The sequence below is a fragment of the Lepus europaeus genome, chromosome 19 (genome assembly GCF_033115175.1).
Source record: "Lepus europaeus isolate LE1 chromosome 19, mLepTim1.pri, whole genome shotgun sequence".
In the NCBI taxonomy this organism is placed as follows: Eukaryota; Metazoa; Chordata; class Mammalia; order Lagomorpha; family Leporidae; genus Lepus; species Lepus europaeus.
Window position 1 is genome coordinate 58,924,265 of NC_084845.1, and position 19,430 is coordinate 58,943,694.

A 19,430-nucleotide genomic window follows, 5' to 3' on the forward strand; every position below is an offset into this window, starting at 1 on the left:
CCAAGCGCTTGGGCCCTGCACCCACATGGGAGACCAGGAGGAAGCGCCTGGCTCTTGGCTTGGGATCGGCACAGCGCCGGCCGAGGCGGCCATTTGGAGAGTGAATCAACAGAAGGAAGACCTTTCTCTCTGTCTCTCTCTCATTGTCTATAACTCTACCTGTCAAATAATTAAAAAAAAAAAAAAGTCCTAAACAGAGATGATTAAAATAGAGTTTCTGACTGGCTGTAAAATTATAAATAAAATATGAAATATAAAAACCTCTGGAGTGTCGCTAGTAGTGTTTTTAGAGGAAAATTTGTGACCTTTTGGACTTAAATTGCCAAATGGGAGGAGTGAAAATAAATGAGTAACTCATTCAACCTTAAGAAGATAGAAAAAAAGCCACTTGCACATATGGGACAAGGATCTGTTTCTGACAGTCTATTCAGGGACAGAGTGAAGGAGGAGAAGAGTGAGAGAAGGAAGGTGAGCCTGTTAACAGACCTCAGACAGATAAAATTGAACAAAGTTTAAATCAACAAAGAGTGACCCGGGGTGTAGCACTGTAGGGTAGAGAGTTAAGCTGCTGCTTGTGACACCCACATCCCTTATCAGAATACCCATGGTGGTGGCAGGGGCCCAAGCACTCAGGCCACCTGCTGCTTTTCCCAGGTGCTTTAGCAGGGAGCTGCATTGGAAGTGGAGCAGCTGGGATTCAAACTGGTACTCTCTCTCTCTTTTTTAAAATATATATTTATTTTATTTGAAAGGCAGAGTTTTAGAGAGGTGGGGGCACTACCCAGATGGCCTCAATGGCTGGAGCTATGCTGATCTGAAGCTAGGAGCCAGGAGCTTCTTCTGGGTCTCCCATGTGGGTGCAGGGGTCCAAGGACTTGGGCCGTCTATTTTTACTGCTTTCCCAGGCTATAGCAGAGAGCTGGAGTGAAAGTGGAACAGTCAGGACTCCAGCTGGCGCCCATATGGGATGCCTGGTGGCTTTTACCCACTATGCCACAGTGCCAGCCCCAAACTGGTCCTCTTTTGAGATACTTGCTTTTCAGGTGGCTGCTTAACCTGCTGTACCAGAGCACCGGCCCTGACAGTGTACAATTTGAAGACTGACTTTAGCAGCAGTAAAACATCAGAAACCAGCCAGTTCATGTGTCTTTGAACACAATGACCAGGAAGCTCCAGGTGGTGGCATTTGGACGATATAGTGCTCTCTCAGAAGCTGAGGCAGAAGTCCAGGCCTTGGCTCATTCACTTTCTGAAGGTTAGTGAAGAGGAGTAGGTGGCCTGGTCCCTGGAGAGGCCAACCTCCCAAGATCTCTACAGAGGCTTTCGGATTCTAGAGGACACTCAGAACTCTGAGCAGACAGGCCATCTGGTGCCTCTCTGGAGCCTGGCTCCCCAGGGTGTGTGTGCGTGTGTGTGTGTGTGTGTGTGTGGTGAGGGGAGTCATCAGCCCAGCCAGTCTGGCTTCTCCTACAGAGTCAATGAGGATGTTGTTTGTTTAGGAAAAGAGAAATGAGTCAGAGATCTTGGTAATGTTCTGTCTGGAACAGAATCATTCCTATTTGAGTCTTTATTCTTCTTTAGGATCTGCATATACTTTATAGATATGCTCTTTTGTATGTGTGACTTGTGACTGAATTGTTGATTTGAGATCCCTGGCGGTATCAGCGAGTGCTGAGCCGGTGTGGGAGTCTCTCCCTTCTGTTGGCACTCCCATCGGATGCAGGCTGCCTGTGGCTTGCATCTTCCATGAGGGGCTGTACTGCCCCGGTGGTGGTGGCTTGCCTCATGCTCACCTCTCTCTGTGTCTTCACAGCCCCAGCCCTTCCCTGGAGGGGAGACCAAGTGATGACAGCCATGCTCTTGACTGCCTGGCCCCAGGTGAGCTCTTCCTCAGACTGGGGAGAACGAGAAGGGGTGCTGGGGAGCCTTGGGATGAAAGCTGGAACTTATGGGAGACACTGGCATGGTGATACGGAGGAGGGAGCAGTGAGCAGAATTGTCGTACAGCTTCTGTTTGTCATATAGACCCTTTGTGCATGGAAGGTCTTTCCCCTTTGTCCAGGAGCACTCCCAACAAAGGGCTGTGGGTGAACGGAGATGTGGAAGCTGCTCACGTGGGATACTGTGTGCACAAATGTGGATGGAGAATCACAGAGGACAGGACGCTCAGTGCCAGGGTCGAGGAAGAGGAGTAACGGGACCAGATGGCCAAGAAGCTTGGTTGTCCCTCTGATTTGGGGAAAGGAGAAGATGATGGACAGTGAAGTCAAGAGAGAGGAATGATAGGAACTCTTACAGGACGGAATGTCCCCTGGTGTCCTTGGGAGGCGTTCAGTTCAGCTTGAGGTGCAAAGGCTCAGACTGTAGGTTTCGGATAAGAGCTTTTGAGCCTCTCCCCCAGAACACTAAGCCCAATCTTACATGTTCAGGGGTTCCATGGACCCCCAAGATGCATCCATGGACCCCAGGTTGAGAATAAGTAATACCGTTTAAGGCTGAGAATGCAGCAGGCCCCAGAGAAGCCCTTTGCATGCATTGCTCAATCTGGACACTTGTCTCTGTGGTTGGTGCTGTGTCCTACTTTATCAACCAGGGAGAAAACATGCAAAAGAATGGGGAGTAAAATGACATGCCTGGAGTCATAGTTGCTGTGTTATTCATAGCTACTGAGCTGTATGACAGCTCTGGTGACAGTGACAGAATGTGGTCAGATTTGTGACAGCTGGATCTTTTTTTTGTTTGTTTGTTTTTTTTGTTTTTTTTTTTAAGGATTTATTTATTTATTTGAAAGGCAGAGTTGCAGAGGCAGAGGCAGAGAGAGAGGGGTCTTCATCTACTGGTTCACTCCCCAAATGATCACAGTGGCCAGAGCTGGGCTGATCCAAAGCCAGGAGCTTCTTCTGGGTCTCCCACGGGTTCAGAGGCCCAAGGACTTGGGCCATCTTTTGCTGCTTTCCCAGGCCATAGCAGAGAGCTGGATCGGAAGTGGAGCAGCCGGGACTTGAACCGGTGTCCATATGGGATGCTGGCACTACAAGCAGTGGCTTTGCTTGCTAAAGCCACAGCGCTGGCCCCAACAGCTGGATCTGGAATCGTTTTCAGGAGCCTTCAAAAGCACCATTTCAGAAGGAAGTTCAGGTGATGTGGCCATCATCAAGGAAAGCAGTTGTTAAAGAGAAGGGATCTGGTTCAAGTGGTGCTTATGACATAAGTCTTTAGTTTGTGTAGGCAAAGCATTAAGAACTGGAGTGGAGGCAAGGGAGAGGGGAGAGTCAGCAGTGGACACCAGATTTCTAGGTGAGGTTCCCCTGTGAATTTTGCTGACACCAGCTGAAGTGGGAATTCGAGAAGAGGTGCCCACTTCCTAGGGAAAGGGGGAGTAGTGGCACACAGGGAAGCCATTTAGTTTTTTGCAGAGAAATTCCTTGACTTTCCTACGGTCCCACAGAAAGAACTCAGAAATACCTAGAAATGGGACAGAATTGTTGATGCATAGTAGTCAGCAGAATCCAGGAAGACAGACACTGCCCGGCAGGAGTGGGCAGAGCAAGAGCCAGGCAGGCTGCAGCTACCAGGGTGGTGAGATGGGCTGGGCAGGTGGGCCTGAGGACCATGCACAGTATACCCCCGAGTGGCAGAGTTTGTGCTGACCATGTAGTTTAGTGATGCAAAGAGGAGGAGTCGAAAGGGTGGCAGTGTAGCCAGTCAGTGGGGAGGCTGTCTCCCTTCTTTTCTAAGCCTTCTTGGAGAAACTGTGAAGGCTGGAGAGGAGTCAGAAAGAGTTTGGGTGGAACGGTGGAGGGCAGCAGTGAACACAGGAGCTTCAGGCAGGTGTCTGGCCAGAGCAGCACTGAGCTTCCTTGGCTGCAGGTGCCTGAGTGGATGCTGCACCACCCCTTGCTAGGGCCAGAGGTGGAAATTGGGTGACAGGTGGGGGCTAGATGAGCTGCAATCATGACCGTACTTTGGGGTGGCTTGTGGTGTGAGGGTGAGGACAAGGTGTAGAGTAGGAGAGCTGGGACCTCAGAGCGTGAAGTGAGAGTGCTGATGGACCCATCTGTGTCAGCAAGGGAATGGTGTGTATAAAAGAGAACAGTTGCTGTAGGGAAATTTGCTTTTGGGAATTTTTTTTCTTGCAGCTCAGCTTGTGTTACTTTTAAGTGTGAAGAATGGCCTGAGGTTTCTTTGCTGTGAAAGAATTCAGATACTCTGTGGTTTACTTTCTGATACTTTTTCTCAAGCCTCTCCTGTTATCAATTTTGTGCTCTTACAAGCTCCCTCCCCAATCCCTTATACTGCCCTCTGCCCCTCACCTAGGGCCTGAGCCATGGAATTGGCCCTAGGGCAGCAGGAACCTGTTGTTTCAGAAGTTGGTGACCTTTGAGGATGTAGCTGTGTACTTCACCCAGACGGAATGGGATGGCCTGTCCCCTGCACAGAGGGCCCTGTACAGGGATGTGATGCTGGAGAATTATGGGAATGTGGCCTCCCTGGGTAAGGCCTCTCTCTTCCTGGGACCTATACTATGCCATTTGGGTTTTCCTGGTTTACTTTCCCATTAAAGGTGCTGGTGGGGTCTCTAGTAGTCCTTTACTGAGCAGGCACTCCAAGACTGTTCCTAATCCCTTACTCTTAAAGCCTGTTTATAAGGGTGAAACTTGAGCCCTTTTGGGACCAGTGTGAGACTCTGGTGGGACTGCTGTGCACTTGCGATCCACCCATGGAAGCTCTGTGATGGATTCTGAATATTGCAGGCCAGGAGTAAAATTGGTATTGGTTGGCAGAATCTATGTGTTCCTGGGCCCAATCTGGGCAAGATCTGCCTCCCCTACTGCTTCCAAAGCTCCCTCACCTTTCACATGTACAACCTCCCCCTACCATTTCCCATAGTCCTTAGCCTTGGAACCCCTCAGGCTCTGACCTTCCCTCTCTGTTGCTGAGTCAGTCTGAGAAGAGGCTTAAAAGTCATCTGTGGGAGACTGTTCATCTGCCTTCTGCTTCTTCCCCACTCCAGGATTTCCACTTCTCAAACCTGCTGTGATCTCACAACTAGAGAGAGGAGGTGAGCTGGTGGTCTCAATCCCACTGACCCCTGGAGCAGCAGCAGGTCCCCAGGGCCTCTGGGCCGGTAAGAGAGACTCGAACTGCTCATTATTTTGGGATGTTTAACTCTTGAGGAAGAAAGCAGTGTTAGCAACACATAAACCTGTATGGTCAGCCGTACAGAATGAAGTTTTCATAAATTTTGGTGATTTGTAAAGTTGTGTATACGTTGTTTTGTTTTCACAGTTTGCTGTGTCTGGTTTCAAGAGCAGATGTTTTTCAAATGCCTCATTTTCTTTTCAGTTCAAAACTTGGAGTCCTGCTTTTCTCAGACAGAATTAAAGGATTTGGTAATTTTTGAGGTCCTTGCCATTTTCTTTCTTTTTTAAAAGATTTATTTATTTGAAAGAATTAGAGGGAGGGAGAGTCAGGGAGAGAGATCTTCCATCCACTGGTTCACTCCCCAAATGGCTGCAATGGCCCCAGGGCTGGGCCAGGCCAAAGCCAGGAGCTTCAATCAGGTCTCTCATGTGGGTGCGCGGGCCTAAGCACTTGAGCCATCTTCCACTGCTTTCCCAGGCACATTAGCAAGGAGCTGGATCAGAAGTGGAGCAGCTGGGACTCTAGCCGGCACCCATATTGGATGCTGACACTGCAGACAGCAGCTTTACCCACTACTCCACAGTGCTGCCCACTCCCACCCCCCACTGGCATTTTCTAAGCCTTGTCCATTTAATATGGAGGTTGCATAATTAACGGCCTTTTAACACAGGAATATGGAAGTGGCTAAAAGCCTAGTTTTAGGGTGGACTTCCCTGAGTTCCCATTCTTTTTTTTTTTTTTTTTTGATTTTTGACAGGCAGAGTGGACAGTGAGAGAGAGAGACAGAGAGAAAGGTCTTCCTTTTGCCGTTGGTTCACCCTCCAATGGCCGCCGCGGTAGCGCGCTGCGGCCGGCGCACCGCGCTGTTCCAATGGCAGGAGCCAGGTGCTTATCCTGGTCTCCCATGGGGTGCAGAGCCCAAACACTTGGGCCATCCTCCACTGCACTCCCTGGCCACAGCAGAGAGCTGGCCTGGAAGAGGGGCAACCGGGACAGGATCGGTGCCCCGACCGGGACTAGAACCCGGTGTGCCGGCGCCGCAAGGCGGAGGATTAGCCTGTTGAGCCACAGCGCCGGCCTGAGTTCCCATTCTAGTCTTGTGACTTGGAGCAGGTTAGTTTTGAGTTCACTAAGATTCAATGTTCTTATTTCTGAAAATGGGATGATAATAATAATAATAAAAGGAGGCAATAGTTCTAGTCTTGGGGATAACAATACAAGTCTTTGAGGTTCTTGCAATGCATCCTGATCTGAACTGGTGATAGAAATACTGATCTAGTCCTGTGTGTAGACTAATGAAGGTAAGAAATGAAGAGACCCTAAGCAGACAGGGGCGTGAGGGGAGGAAGGGACGGCGTGAGGCCTGTGTCAGCAGTGTTGACAACTTTCTCAGAAATCTCACCCCGTGGCTTCTGTGTAGATCTCATTTGCTGTAATTGTGTCAAGTGGCCGCCGGCACTATAAGAGAAGATGGGAAATGCAGTTTTTTGCTGGGCATATTGCTGCTCTGAAAAAATGAACATTGTGCTGGTAAAGAGGAAAAGGAGAGTGGATGGATACTGGCATCTACCACACTGCGGGATTTGGTAAATAGAAGGTCACTGGTGTGCAAAAACTGGCAAGGAATCCAAGTGGTTGATTACATTGGAAGTACACAGATATTGATCAATGTGGAAGATGTCCACCCTCAGAAAGCCAATGACATATAAATTAAAACGGTGAGAGATTTCACCTAGCATATTGGGAACAATTAAATTGTATTAAATATTGGTTATAGTGCAGCAGAAGAGGAATGGACTTCTGAAGTGAGTGTGAGTGGATGGTTTAAGGAAAAATTTATACCTTGTAACCTGGACGTTCCCTGCTAGGGCTGTAGCCTTCTAAAGGCATTGAAGCTCTAGACGGAAGTGCATGTCACAGAAGCTTATCTATCATTATAGGATTATATATATAAGTTTGTATACATTATATAGTACATGCTTTCATACATGTAATAAAATACTGGAAACAGTTTTCAGTGTACAAGGAATGGTCATTTGAGGTGCCTCTGCAGAGTGGAATGCTGTCTGACAATTAAGAAGTTTATTTTTATGGTATATCCAAAGATACTCCAAAATGATCATCATGACTATTAAGGAAGAAAAACATTTTCAATTTTGAAAAAAATATGTAGTTGTTTTTAGAAAAATGATTGAAGGGAAAATGATTGGTGAAGGAAATACATCAGAAGATTGGCAATTATTTTCAAGTGATTGTATTTGGACAGCTTTAATTTTCTTTCTTTTTTATTTTTCTTTTTGAAAAAATTTTAAGAGGATGAAGAGAGACAGATCTACCATCTGCTGGGTCTCTCCTCAAATGCCTGCAGTGACCAGGACTAGGCTGGGCTAAAAGCTGGAGCCAGAAACTCAATCCATGTCTACCATGTGGGTGGCAGGAATTTAATTACTAAACTGTCACCGCTGCCTTTCGGGGTCTGGATTAGCAGGAAGCTGGAATCAAGAGCTGGAGCTGGGTGTTGAATCGGGGTACTCCAGCAGGGGACATGGGCACCTTAACCAATTAAGCTAATTCCACCCTTTGTAAATTTCTGATTCTACAGCTGTCTTTGTCAATTTGGGCTACTATAGCAGCATGCCCTGGACTGGATAGGTCGTAAACAACAGAAATTTAAATATTCTAGTTCTAGAGGCTAGATGGTCCAAGATGAAGGCGCAGGCAAGTTCTGTCTGGCAGGGGCTCACTTCCTGGTTAGCAGACAGCTGTCTTCTTGCTGTGTCCTCCTGTGGTAGAAGGAAAGGGAGCACTCTAGGACCTTTTTTATACAGGGTACCACTCCCATTCCTGAAGACTCTGCCTCGGCCCTGCTTCCTGTTTGGGGGGTTAGTGCTTTCACATAAGAATTTGAGAGAATAGAGAAACTTTCAGTTTATAGCAACAGACAGTATTATTATTATTATTATTAATTTATTTGACAGGCAAAGTTACAGAGAGAATGAGACAGAGAGAGGGCGAGATCGTCCATCTGCTGGTTCACTCACCAAATGGCCACAATGGCCAGGGCTGGGCCAATCTGAAACCAGGAGCTTCATCCAGGTCTCCCATGTGGGTGCAGGCCCAAGGACTTGGGCCATTTTCCCCTGCTTTCCCAGGCACGTTAGCAGGGAGTGGGATCGGAAGTGGAGCAGCTGGGACATGAACCGGCACCCATATGGGATTCCGGCACCCCAGATACTTGCTGTGCCACAGTGCTGGCCTCCAGTATTATTATTATTTTTTTAATTGGGAAAAGACCAGTATTACTTTGAAAAAAGCTTCCCAAGAAAATACAGATAATTTGCATTTACAGAAAGCAGTTACAATGAAATATTGAGGCAGAGGATGTATTAAATGTGGTTGAGGAGAAATGAGAGATGAAAAAAATACAGGCAGCATTTTTGGGCCAAGCTTTTGAGATATTTGAGAACAGATGCAGAAATCAATAGCCCTAAAGATTATTGGGGGGGGGGGGGAGCTTGGTGCTGTGGCATAGTGGGTAAAGCTGCTGCCTGTGGTGCTGGCATCCCATATGGGTGCCAGTTCAGGTCCTGGCTACTCCACTTCCAATCTAGCTCTCTGCTGTGGCCTGGGAAAGCAGTGGAAGATGGCCGAAGTTCTTGGGCCCCTGCACCTGCATGAGAGACCCGGAAGAAACTCCTCCTAGTTCTTGGCTTCAGACCAGCCTGGCTTCAGTTGTTGTGACCATTTGGGAAGTGGACCGGGGGTTTAAAGACCTACCTACCTACCTACCTACCCCTCCCTCCCTCTCTCCCTCTTCCTCTCTCTCTCTTGTCTTTTGTCTTTTCTTTCCTCACTTCACCTTGCCCCTCGCCCCTCGCCCCTGCCTCTCTATAACTCTGCCTTTCAAATAAATAAATTTTAAAAAATTACTGAGATTATATCAAGCATGTTAGCAAATGATGAATTTTATGATTTGGGGAAACAGGCAGAAGAGGCAAGGTTAATGCAGCTGTGTTCTGGAAGGGGTGGAAAGAGATGGGGTCAAATGGGCCTTAAACAGCCTTTCTGAAGTAGAGAAAAAAGAAGTTTAAGGAGAAATGTTGCAAAGCCTAGAGTTTAAATCAGAGTACAGAAACAAAATTATTTTTTGCTTCTTGGTGCTGCTAAGTGGTTCCCAGTGTTGCCACATGATTTTGGAACCTGGCCTTTCCCTTCTTAAGCGTTTTCCATACTTTAGAGTTAACTAAGAACAAACTGCAGAATGTTAAAAAGTATGGAATGGAGGCCGGCGCCGCGGCTCAATAGGCTAATCCTCCGCCTTGCGGCGTCGGCACACCAGGTTCTAGTCCTGGTCGGGGCACCGGATTCTGTCCCGGTTGCCCCTCTTCCAGGCCAGCTTTCTGCTGTGGCCCGGGAGTGCAGTGGAGGATGGCCCAAGTGCTTGGGCCCTGCGCCGGCCGCAGTGCGCCAGCTGCGGCGGCCGTTGGAGGGTGAACCAATGGCAAAGGAAAGGAACCTTCCTCTCTCTCTCTCACTGTCCACTCTGCCTGTCCAAAAAAAAAAAAAAAAAAAAAAAGTATGGAATGGGCTGGCACCGCAGCTCACTAGGCTAATCCTCCGCCCGCAGCGCTGGCATCTCAGGTTCTAGTCCCGGTTGGGGTGCTGATGATTCTGTCCTGGTTGCTCCTCTTCCAGTCCAGCTCTCTGCTGTGGCCTGGGAAGGCAGTGGGAGATGGCCCAAGTGCTTGGGCCCTGCACCCGCATGGGAGACCAGGAAGAAGCACCTGGCTCCTGGCTTTGGATCGGCACAGCACCGGCCGGAGCAGCCATTAGGGAAGTGATCCAACAGAAGGAAGACCTTTCTCTCTGTCTCTCTCTCACTAACTCTGCCTCTCTCTCTCACTAACTCTGCCTGTTTAAAAAAAAAAAAAAAAAAGTATGGAATGATGGAAAGAATGCTGGTGTAATGGACAAAAATCTAGATTTTGATTCCACTACTGTTGCTTTTAATCTTTTATGTTATTGGTTATGTTTTTTACAATAGGCTTGCCTTATGCAGAGTGAGACAGGGGTTCTTTTTAACTCAGTTCTTTAAAATTTATAATATTGGCAGTGCTCAAAACAGTAAAGAGAAATGTATGAAATCTATCAAAAATGTAAAAAAAAGAGTCTTCCAGACTTTCTGTGCCAATTTGCTCCATTTCTTGTGTATTTTTCACAGAAGTTTTTTAGGCATATAAGGTCGTGCACTGAATAACATTTTGGTCAACAGTGGACTGTATTTATGATAATGGTCTCATATGATTACACTGGAGCTGTAAAATTCCTGTCATCTATTATTTTCCTATGTTTAAATATGTTTATTTACCCAAATACTTACCATTGTGTTGTAGTTGCATAAAGTATTCCTTACAGTAAGATACTGTACAGAAGCAATGGGCTACGCCATATAGCAGATGTAGTAGGGAACACCATCTAGGTTTGTGTGCGGTCCCTCTGTAATGTTTTCACCATGACAGAGTTACCCAACGCATTTCTTGGGACCTAGCCATGTCAGAAGTTTTACCTGCCTGTACAAACACTTATGTGTATGTCTGTCCTGTAAAAAGTCCTCTGATTATTAAGATCCTTTATACAGCACAGTTCTGTTCTTCTTTCTAACGTGGTTCTGACACAACATTTATGTTTTGTGTTTTTAATAGTAGATATTGGTATCCAGACTGGCAGTGATTTGGCAAAGGCAACATGTGACAAGAAGGCTAGTACATCATTTGAGCTTCAGAAGGATTTCTCCCAGGAAGCAGACTTTTCAGAGGGGCGTTTTCCAGAGAAACAACAGGAAGGCCACTCAGCAGGAAATATGAAGAAGGACAGCAGCAGTGTGATTGATGCAGCCGGGAAAAATGAGACAAACCCTGTGGCTGAGTGTGTCTCTGATCAAAGTCCAAACCTGTATCTGTGTCATAACCTCGCCACTAAGGAGCAGCCCCCTGAGCATCCAGGATTGAAGAAAGCCTTCAGCTTTGACATACAGCTCATTAAACGTGAAACGATTAATATTGTGGAAAGACCTTTAAAATGTGAAAAATTAGTAGAAACTTTTAGGTGTGACTCTCAACTTAATCAGCATCAAGAGGACTACAGCGGGGAAAAGGCATTTCAGTGTACAGAGTGTGGCAAAGGCTTCACTGGTAACGCAAAATTAATTTGGCATCAAAGACATCATGGTGGGGAGAAACCCTTCAAATGTGTGGAGTGTGGGAAAAGCTTCAGCTACAGTTCCCATTATATAACACATCAGACGATCCACAGTGGGGAGAAGCCCTATCAGTGTAAGGTATGTGGAAAGGCCTTTAGCGTTAATGGGAGTCTGAGTAGGCACCAGAGGATCCATACAGGAGAGAAGCCCTATCAGTGCAAGGAGTGCGGAAATGGCTTTAGCTGTAGTTCTGCATATATTACACACCAGAGAGTCCACACTGGGGAGAAACCTTATGAGTGTAATGATTGTGGGAAAGCTTTCAATGTTAATGCAAAACTGATTCAGCATCAGAGAATCCACACTGGAGAGAAGCCTTATGAATGCAGTGAGTGTGGAAAGGGCTTCAGGTGCAGCTCCCAGCTCAGGCAACATCAGAGCACCCACACTGGAGAGAAGCCGTATCCGTGTAAAGAGTGTGGAAAAGCCTTCAATAACAACGCCAAACTGATGCAGCATCAGAGAGTCCACACGGGGGAGAAGCCCTATGGGTGTACCGAATGTGGAAAAGCCTTCAATGTCAAAGGGAAGTTAGTCCAGCATCAGAGGATCCACACAGGAGAGAAGCCCTATGAGTGCGGTGAATGTGGGAAAGCCTTCAGGTGTAACTCCCAGCTTCGGCAGCATCAGAGAATCCACACTGGGGAGAAGCCCTATGAATGTAATGAGTGTGGAAAGGCCTTCAACGTTAATGCAAAACTAACCCAACATCAGAGGATTCACACTGGAGAGAAACCCTTTGGGTGTAATGAGTGTGGGAAGTGTTTTACTTCTAAAAGAAACTTACTTGATCACCACCGAATACACACTGGGGAAAAGCCCTATCAGTGTAAAGAGTGTGGGAAAGCCTTCAGCATCAATGCCAAATTAACCAGGCATCAGAGAATCCATACTGGGGAGAAGCCTTTCAAATGTATGGCATGTGAGAAAGCATTCAGCTGTAGTTCTGACTATATTGTGCACCAGAGAATCCATACTGGGGAGAAGCCTTTCCAGTGTAAGGAGTGTGGGAAAGCCTTTCACGTCAATGCCCATTTAATCCGGCATCAGAGAAGCCACACTGGGGAGAAACCCTACAGATGTGTGGAATGTGGCAAAGGCTTCAGCTTCAGTTCTGACTGTCTTATACACCAGACTGTCCACACTTGGAAGAAGCCCTATTTATGTAATGTGTGTGGGAAAGCCTTCAGGTTTGGCTTCCAACTTAGTCAGCATCAGAGTGTACACAGTGAAGGAAAAGCCTAGCAGTGAGAAAGTTTCAGAAAACTCCCAAGGTTAGTGCTGAAATGGATCAAGTACCATCAGATTGACTCTGGTGGGAAACCCTGAGAGAAGTGAATGTGATAGTCTTCCATGGGAACGTTTTTGTTCTGTTTTATTGAATTTTTAATCAGAAATACATCAATTAAAATGTTACTTGTTTTATACCAACAACCAGTTAAAAATATAATGAAAGAAAATAGCCTATTCCCAGCAGCAGCATGAAAAGTTGATTTTCTAGGAATGTGATGACACACAAGAATTATATGGAGAAAATTAGAAATCTTTATGAAGGCCACCAAAGGAATCTTGAATAAATGGAGAGAGAAAGAGAGACACCTTACTGTTGGATCAGGAAATACATTTCAGAAAGATGTTCGCTTTACATAAATTTATTTGTTTAATTTTTGATACCAAGCATGCATTACTTTTGTAAAGGGGAAAATAATAAAGATTTTAAAAATAGAAACATGAGTAAATATTTTTATTTTCATGGAGTGGAGAAAACCTTTCTAAGCATCAGATGAAGGCTAGAAACCAACCATAAGGAAAATACTGGTAAGTTATTAAAAGTTAAATAATTCTGGGCCAGCACCATGGCTCACTAGGCTAATCCTCCGCCTGCGGTGCCAGCACCCTGGGTTCTAGTCCTGGTTGGGGCGCCAGATTCTGTCCTGGCTGCTCCTCTTCCAGTCCAGCTCTCTGCTTTGGCCCAGGAAGGCAGTGGAGGATGGCCCAAGTGCTTGGGCCCTGCACCCGTATGGGAGACCAGGAGGAAGCACCTGGCTCCCGACTTCGGATCGGCATAGTGCACCGGCCGTTGTGGCCATTTGGAGGGTGAACCAATTTCTCTCTGTCTCTCTCTCTCTCTCTCACTAACTCTACCTGTCCAAAAAAAAAGTTAAATAATTCTGTTTATTTTTGTTTTAAATAATCCTAAATAAGGTTAAAAAGTAAGGCACTAATAGTGTAAATGCCTTTGTGGTTTATAAATGTAATATCTCCTGTACAAAGAAGTTTTACCATTAAGAGGAAGATAAATAATCTGTAAATGACAAAGATTACTTTGTAGAAGATCCAAAAATGACTATTAAAGTTGGAAAAGTTCAGTCTGAGTATTACTCTAAGAGAAAATTAGTTTTTTTTTTTTTCTTTTGCATGTCACATCAGTATATATTCATACGTGGAGTGCTATGCAGTCCTCAAGAGTGACATTTACAGGGCCAGCGCTGTGGCGCAGGATGTTAATGCTCCGCCTGCAATGCTGGCATCCTGTATGGGCGCTGGTTCTAGTCTGCTGTGGCCTGGGAAAGTAATGAAACATGTCCCAAATCCTTGGGCCCCTGCACCCCCGTGGGAGACCCAGAGGAAGTTTCTGGCTTCGGATTGGCTCATCTCCAGCCATTGCAGCCATTTGGAAAGCAAACAAGTGGATGGAAGGCCTTTCTCTCCCTCTCACTCTGACTCCAACTTCTCAAGTAAATAAATGAAATCTTTTTTTTTTTTTAATTGACATTTGCTATAGATGCTCTTAAAGTGTAAAGTACAGTCAGGATAGCACGTGAGGGTTTTGTAGGACTCTAGAAATGTGTCTCTTGAGGTCTCAGGAAGACCTGTCTTGAATTCTGAGTCTCTGCTTTTCAATGTCTGATTCCATAAAAATCTTAGAGGTCTCAAGATACTCTTTAGAAGAAAATCTCTCGCCTACTTGAAAAATGATAAGCAATAAAAAGACCAGTCAGAATTCAAATTCAGGAAACTGAAGAATAGCAGGCACAAAACAAAACGGAAAGGAGGCCAAGAAACAGGGAGGCAAGAGAAAGGCAGGAGGACTTCCCCATCCCACAGTGTGACAGGCCATCCCTGCCTGTGAGTTCTTGCAAGCTTCATGGGTCTGCTGCCCTCAGTACTCCTTGGCACTAAAAGCTAATCTGTTTAGAACAGTGCCCTAAAACTAGGAGTTTTCTGCATGTGGGAGAATTCAAATACCTGGACTGGGAGCATCTCTGTTCCTTCAGTCTCACATTCCAGGTCTCTCCCCCCCCTCCCTCTCCCTCCTTGCCTCCCTTCCCCCTCCCTCTCCCCCTCTCCCCTTCTCCCCCAAGATTTTATTTGAAAGAGTTACACACAGAAGGAGAGGCAGAGAGAGGTCTTTCATCCTCTGGTTCACTCCCCAATTTGGCTGCAACGGCTGGTGCTGTGCTAATGCAGAGCCATTAGCCAGGAGCTTCCCAAGGACTTGGGCCATCCTCTACTGCTTTTACAGGCTACAGCAGACAGCTGAATCGGAAGTGGAACGGCCGGGACTCGAACTGACGCCCACATAGGATGCTAGCACTGCAGGTGGCAGCTTTACCCCTATGCCACAGTGTGCTGGCCCCAAGTTGCTGATTTTTGTAACAAATCATACAGCAAGTATCAATCTGTGGACACTTGGTAGAGATGAATGTGTGTAGAAGTGTGCTATCACATTTTATGGGCATTAAAGGAAAACACTATACTAACCTCCCCAAACCAGTGTGAGGGTTTTCGCACAGACAATTTTCCAATTTTTTCTGGATACCAATTGGGTCTCTACAATTCAGTTCTGACACTACTGGGAAACAATGGTAGACCCCACAGGTGAAGGGCTCCATCTCGCAAGACTTCTGCCCCCCAACTTCAGATACTAGTCACAAAGGGTGGGGTCCTAGGTTACCCACTTTCTGTCTTGGCTACAAACTGAGGTTCCTGTGGCCCCCTCCTCATCTTTGGGCCACTATAGCTGTTACAGAAAACGCCCAAAAGGGGTTTTTAGGAATAATAGAAGCTCCTATACCTCTCAGTGGGGGAGATTCCAAGGATTTCAGAAGTTTTGATGCCAGAAACAGGACAAAAGCCAAATTATTCCTTAGACAAAAGGCAGAGATCCACTTATTTGGTTCTCATACAATTTTTAAAACCTACTTGCTGGGCCTGTGTGCAGGCACACCGGGTTCTAGTCCCGGTTGGGGCGCCGGATTCTGTCCCGGTTGCCCCTCTTCCAGGCCAACTCTCTTCTATGGCCCGGGAGTGCAGTAGAGGATGGCCCAAGTGCTTGGGCCCTGCACCCCATGGGAGACCAGGAGAAGCTCCTGGCTCCTGCCTTCAGATCAGCGCGGTGCGCCGGCTGCAGCAGCCATTAGGGGGTGAACCAACGGCAAAGGAAGACCTTTCTCTCTGTCTCTCTCACTGTCCACTGCCTGTTAAAAAAAAAAACAAAACAAAACAAAAAAAAACTACTTGCTGTGTTATTCAAAATGGTAGCTTAGATAAAATAAAGATCCAGTAAAATAAAAATTCAGGAACACAGACTTTAAAAGTTTGAGATTGAAAAGAGTACCGGTGTTTTTCTCCACTAAAGCTGCATTTTTTTTTCTGAAATGCATTCATATAAATATATGTAGCACAATCTGAGTATTTTAAAGTGTACAATCCATTGACAGTATATTTATGGTATGCAGCTGAGACGGGGAGGCGGAGAGCAACTGAGCCACCTGGGTGTAGTTCCTGTTACCTCTGGGCCTGCAGGGTACAGTTTTGGTTCCTCTTGCTTTGGGGATTTTTTTATTTTTTATTTATTTTTTTGACAGGCAGAGTGGACAGTGAGAGAGAGAGAGAGAAAGGTCTTCCTTTTGCCGTTGGTTCACCCTCCAATGGCTGCCGCAGCCGGCGCACCGCGCTGATCCGATGGCAGGAGCCAGGTGCTTCTCCTGGTCTCCCATGGGGTGCAGGGCCCAAACACTTGGGCCATCCTCTACTGCACTCCCTGGCCACAGCAGAGAGCTGGCCTGGAAGAGGGGCAACCGGGACAGAATCTGGTGCCCCGACCGGGACTAGAACCCGGTGTGCTGGCGCTGCAAGGTGGAGGATTAGCCTATTGAGCCGCGGCGCCGGCCTTGCTTTGGGGATAAACAGACCATCGTCCTCCCCACCCCCGCCCAGGTTCATACCAGGTTGACACACTTCCATGACACCTACCAGCCACCATGATGTGTAACTGTTGGACTATTCAAGGATCAAAAAAGGGTGAGAGCCAGATTCTGAGAAATCGCTTCTCTGAAAACCCATGGACATTCCTGTCCTTTATGAGGATGTACCTATCCTTTCATTAAATGACCCACCTTAAGCACACAGTTCAGAGAAGGGGCCACTACCCTGACTGAGCGTGCATTCTGACTTCAAAGTGTGTCCTTTTGCTTTCTCAAGAAAATGCTTTCTGCCTGCTATTTGCTCCCCTCTGTCTCAAGAATCTTTCTCACAGTGAAGCAAAGAACCTGGGTACCACCTGGTGCATGCTCACTGTTTGGCACCAGAACTGTTACCAGGATCTGGTTTCTAGAGCTTTTTAATCATCCCCAAAGGAAATCCCATACTCCCTACGCAGTTTTAATTCCCCCTGACTTCCCAGCCCCTGGCAACCACTGAAATGCTTTTTTGTCTGTATTGGTTTTCCCACTTGGAATAGTTTGTAATAATGGAAATATAGAATTTGTGAATTTTTATGATTGATTTCTTAGTGTCATGATTTCGAGGAGTGTGCAGGTGGTAGCAGGTGTCAGTACCTCATTCTTGTTCATGACTGAATAATAGTCTGTTTATGGAGAGGTCACATGCTGTGTATCCTTGCATTAGCAGATGGGTTCTTTCCATTCTTGTTCCCTTTTATTTAATGAGTACAAATTTCATAAGTACAACTTTAGGAATATAATGATTCTTACCACCATACCCACCCTCCCACCCTCACTCCCACCCCACCTCCTCCTCCCTCTCCTATTCCCAGTCCCATTCTCCATTAAGATTCATTATCAATCAACTTTAAATACAGAAGACCAATTACATTTTGTCATTGCACTGCCTTCTGGCTTCCACAATTTCTCATAAGAAACTGGCTGTTAATTTTAGTGACAGTCACTTGTATGTAATGAGTCATTTCTCTATTGCTGTTTTCAAGATTCTCTTTTTGTCTTTATCTCAACAGAGGGCGTCTCCTATCCTCCTGGCCCCATGACTGGCCCAGAGATCCCACTCCTGGCTGCCTGCCTAATGGGGCCTTCCCTGCGGCTTGCCCATGCAGGTGTGTGCAGGGAGGGGTGGTCTGCAGGGGCTCACTGGGCACTTGTGGGTATGGGTGGGGTGCAAAGCCCCATACCAGTCTGTTAATGTTCTCTGTTCTCAATAGCAAAAGAGTTTTTGAGGGAAGCAATCCAAAGAAAAATGATGATGTTGCCCCCATCCCCCAGCGCTTGGCTTGGCTTGGTGAGTTACAACAATTTTGCATATCTCACACTGTGATTGAGAAAATTCCTGACAGGGCAAAGACAGCAACGATGACTCTGGTTTCACAGTTGTCAGAGAACAATCCTTAAAACCATTTGTTAGCATCTGTTTGACTCATGACATCAGCAGAAAGACAAGAGAACTGGTTCCAACAGCATTAAAGATGAGCGAGATTTACATAGCTAGCAAAGTCAAAGGCAGGTTGCTGCTTCAGAAACAAGATAGCTGGTCTTTCATGGTCATGAAACTATAATCATTTAAGGCAGGGATGTGGACTATCTGGCCCTTGGGCTGTATGAGGCCCACAAAATCATTTGGTCTGGCTCTGCCAAGGCAATGCAGTCTGGACTCCAAATTCAGTCAAATCCATAGCAGGCTAATTTTTAAGCTGAGAATTCTGTTTGGCCCGCAAGTGAAGAAGGTTCCCCTTCCTCAATTTAGGGTTATCTTCTGACAGGCACATTCCATGGTCCCACTCTACAATTTGCTGGGTGTTCGCTCTAAGTTCACAAGGCTGTGAAAGGGCCCCCAATTAGGTCTAAGATGAGGAAGGGGCATGGTGAGGGGGGGGGGGACAGAGTTAGTCACACACAGTCTCATCCCCTGGGAGAGTGAAGGATAGTTGAGGGAAATGCTTAAGAAATTTGTATGATACTGGGGAAAAAGCTGCACATTCATCATCTGACTACTTCTGAGTGAAACTGAGGGTGAGAGAAATACCTTCACGGCTCTGTGTCTCTGTGTTATCATCAGGAATGTGGGGTAATGAGGGAAGCTGCCCCCAGCTGGGATTATATGGACGGAATGACTCGCTGGACCACAGGTAGTGAGGGGGTGTCATGTGAGCAAAGTGCACATCAGACACACAGGAACCCCCAAGTCTCTCCCTGAAAGGCACAAACAGGAAGCACATAGACACAGGCACACACAGCATGCCTCTGAGACCCCACATAGGCCCCCACAATGACAGACACCTGGAGGCGCATGGCACGCACCCCACAGCCACCTGTCTCACACAGCCATGCCCTCTCTGGCTCTCTGCAGTGCAAGTGACGAGGATCATCCAGGACGGCTGCCTTGAATGTTCCCAAGGACCCCAGAGGAGGTGTGCTAGACATGCCATCATGTCTGCTCTGCCGTGGGGCCCCCAGGGGTGGGCACAGGTGGAGGCAGACCCCAGAGCCCCCAGAGCATACCCTGACCATCTGCCCTGCTTTCCTGGGCAATTCCAGATCATGCACTGAGATCCAGAAGGGCCCCAGGCCAGGGGGTCCACGTGTTTACATACGGAGAAACCAAGGCCCAGGGATGGATGGGACACCACTGGATCACACAGCAAATCAGCAACCAATGTGTTACCTTAGCTGTGTCAGAGGAGAGGCCGCAGGCCAGGCCTCGCCCGACTCCCAGTTCATTAATAGACCGCAGGTGTCTGGCTTGTGGCCGTTGGGAAGGGGAACAGGAAGCC

General features: G+C 46.9%; 1 protein-coding gene across 16 annotated transcripts in view; it reads left to right on the forward strand.

Annotated features, from left to right (window-relative positions):
• ZNF23 (zinc finger protein 23) overlaps nucleotides 1–13,136 on the forward strand; it is a 38,865-nt gene extending 25,729 nt beyond the window's left edge. For 12 of the 16 annotated variants that reach the window (XM_062177285.1, XM_062177286.1, XM_062177281.1 and 9 more), the window contains 4 exons: nucleotides 1,814–1,878; nucleotides 4,368–4,494; nucleotides 5,015–5,128; nucleotides 10,848–13,136. In XM_062177285.1, the coding sequence (XP_062033269.1) occupies nucleotides 1,814–1,878; nucleotides 4,368–4,494; nucleotides 5,015–5,128; nucleotides 10,848–12,649 (2,108 nt within the window). In that variant the 3' untranslated portion in view covers nucleotides 12,650–13,136. The other 4 variants (XM_062177290.1, XM_062177280.1, XM_062177295.1 and 1 more) reach the window with 4 other exon arrangements.
• The last annotated feature ends 6,294 nt before the right edge of the window (nucleotides 13,137–19,430 follow it).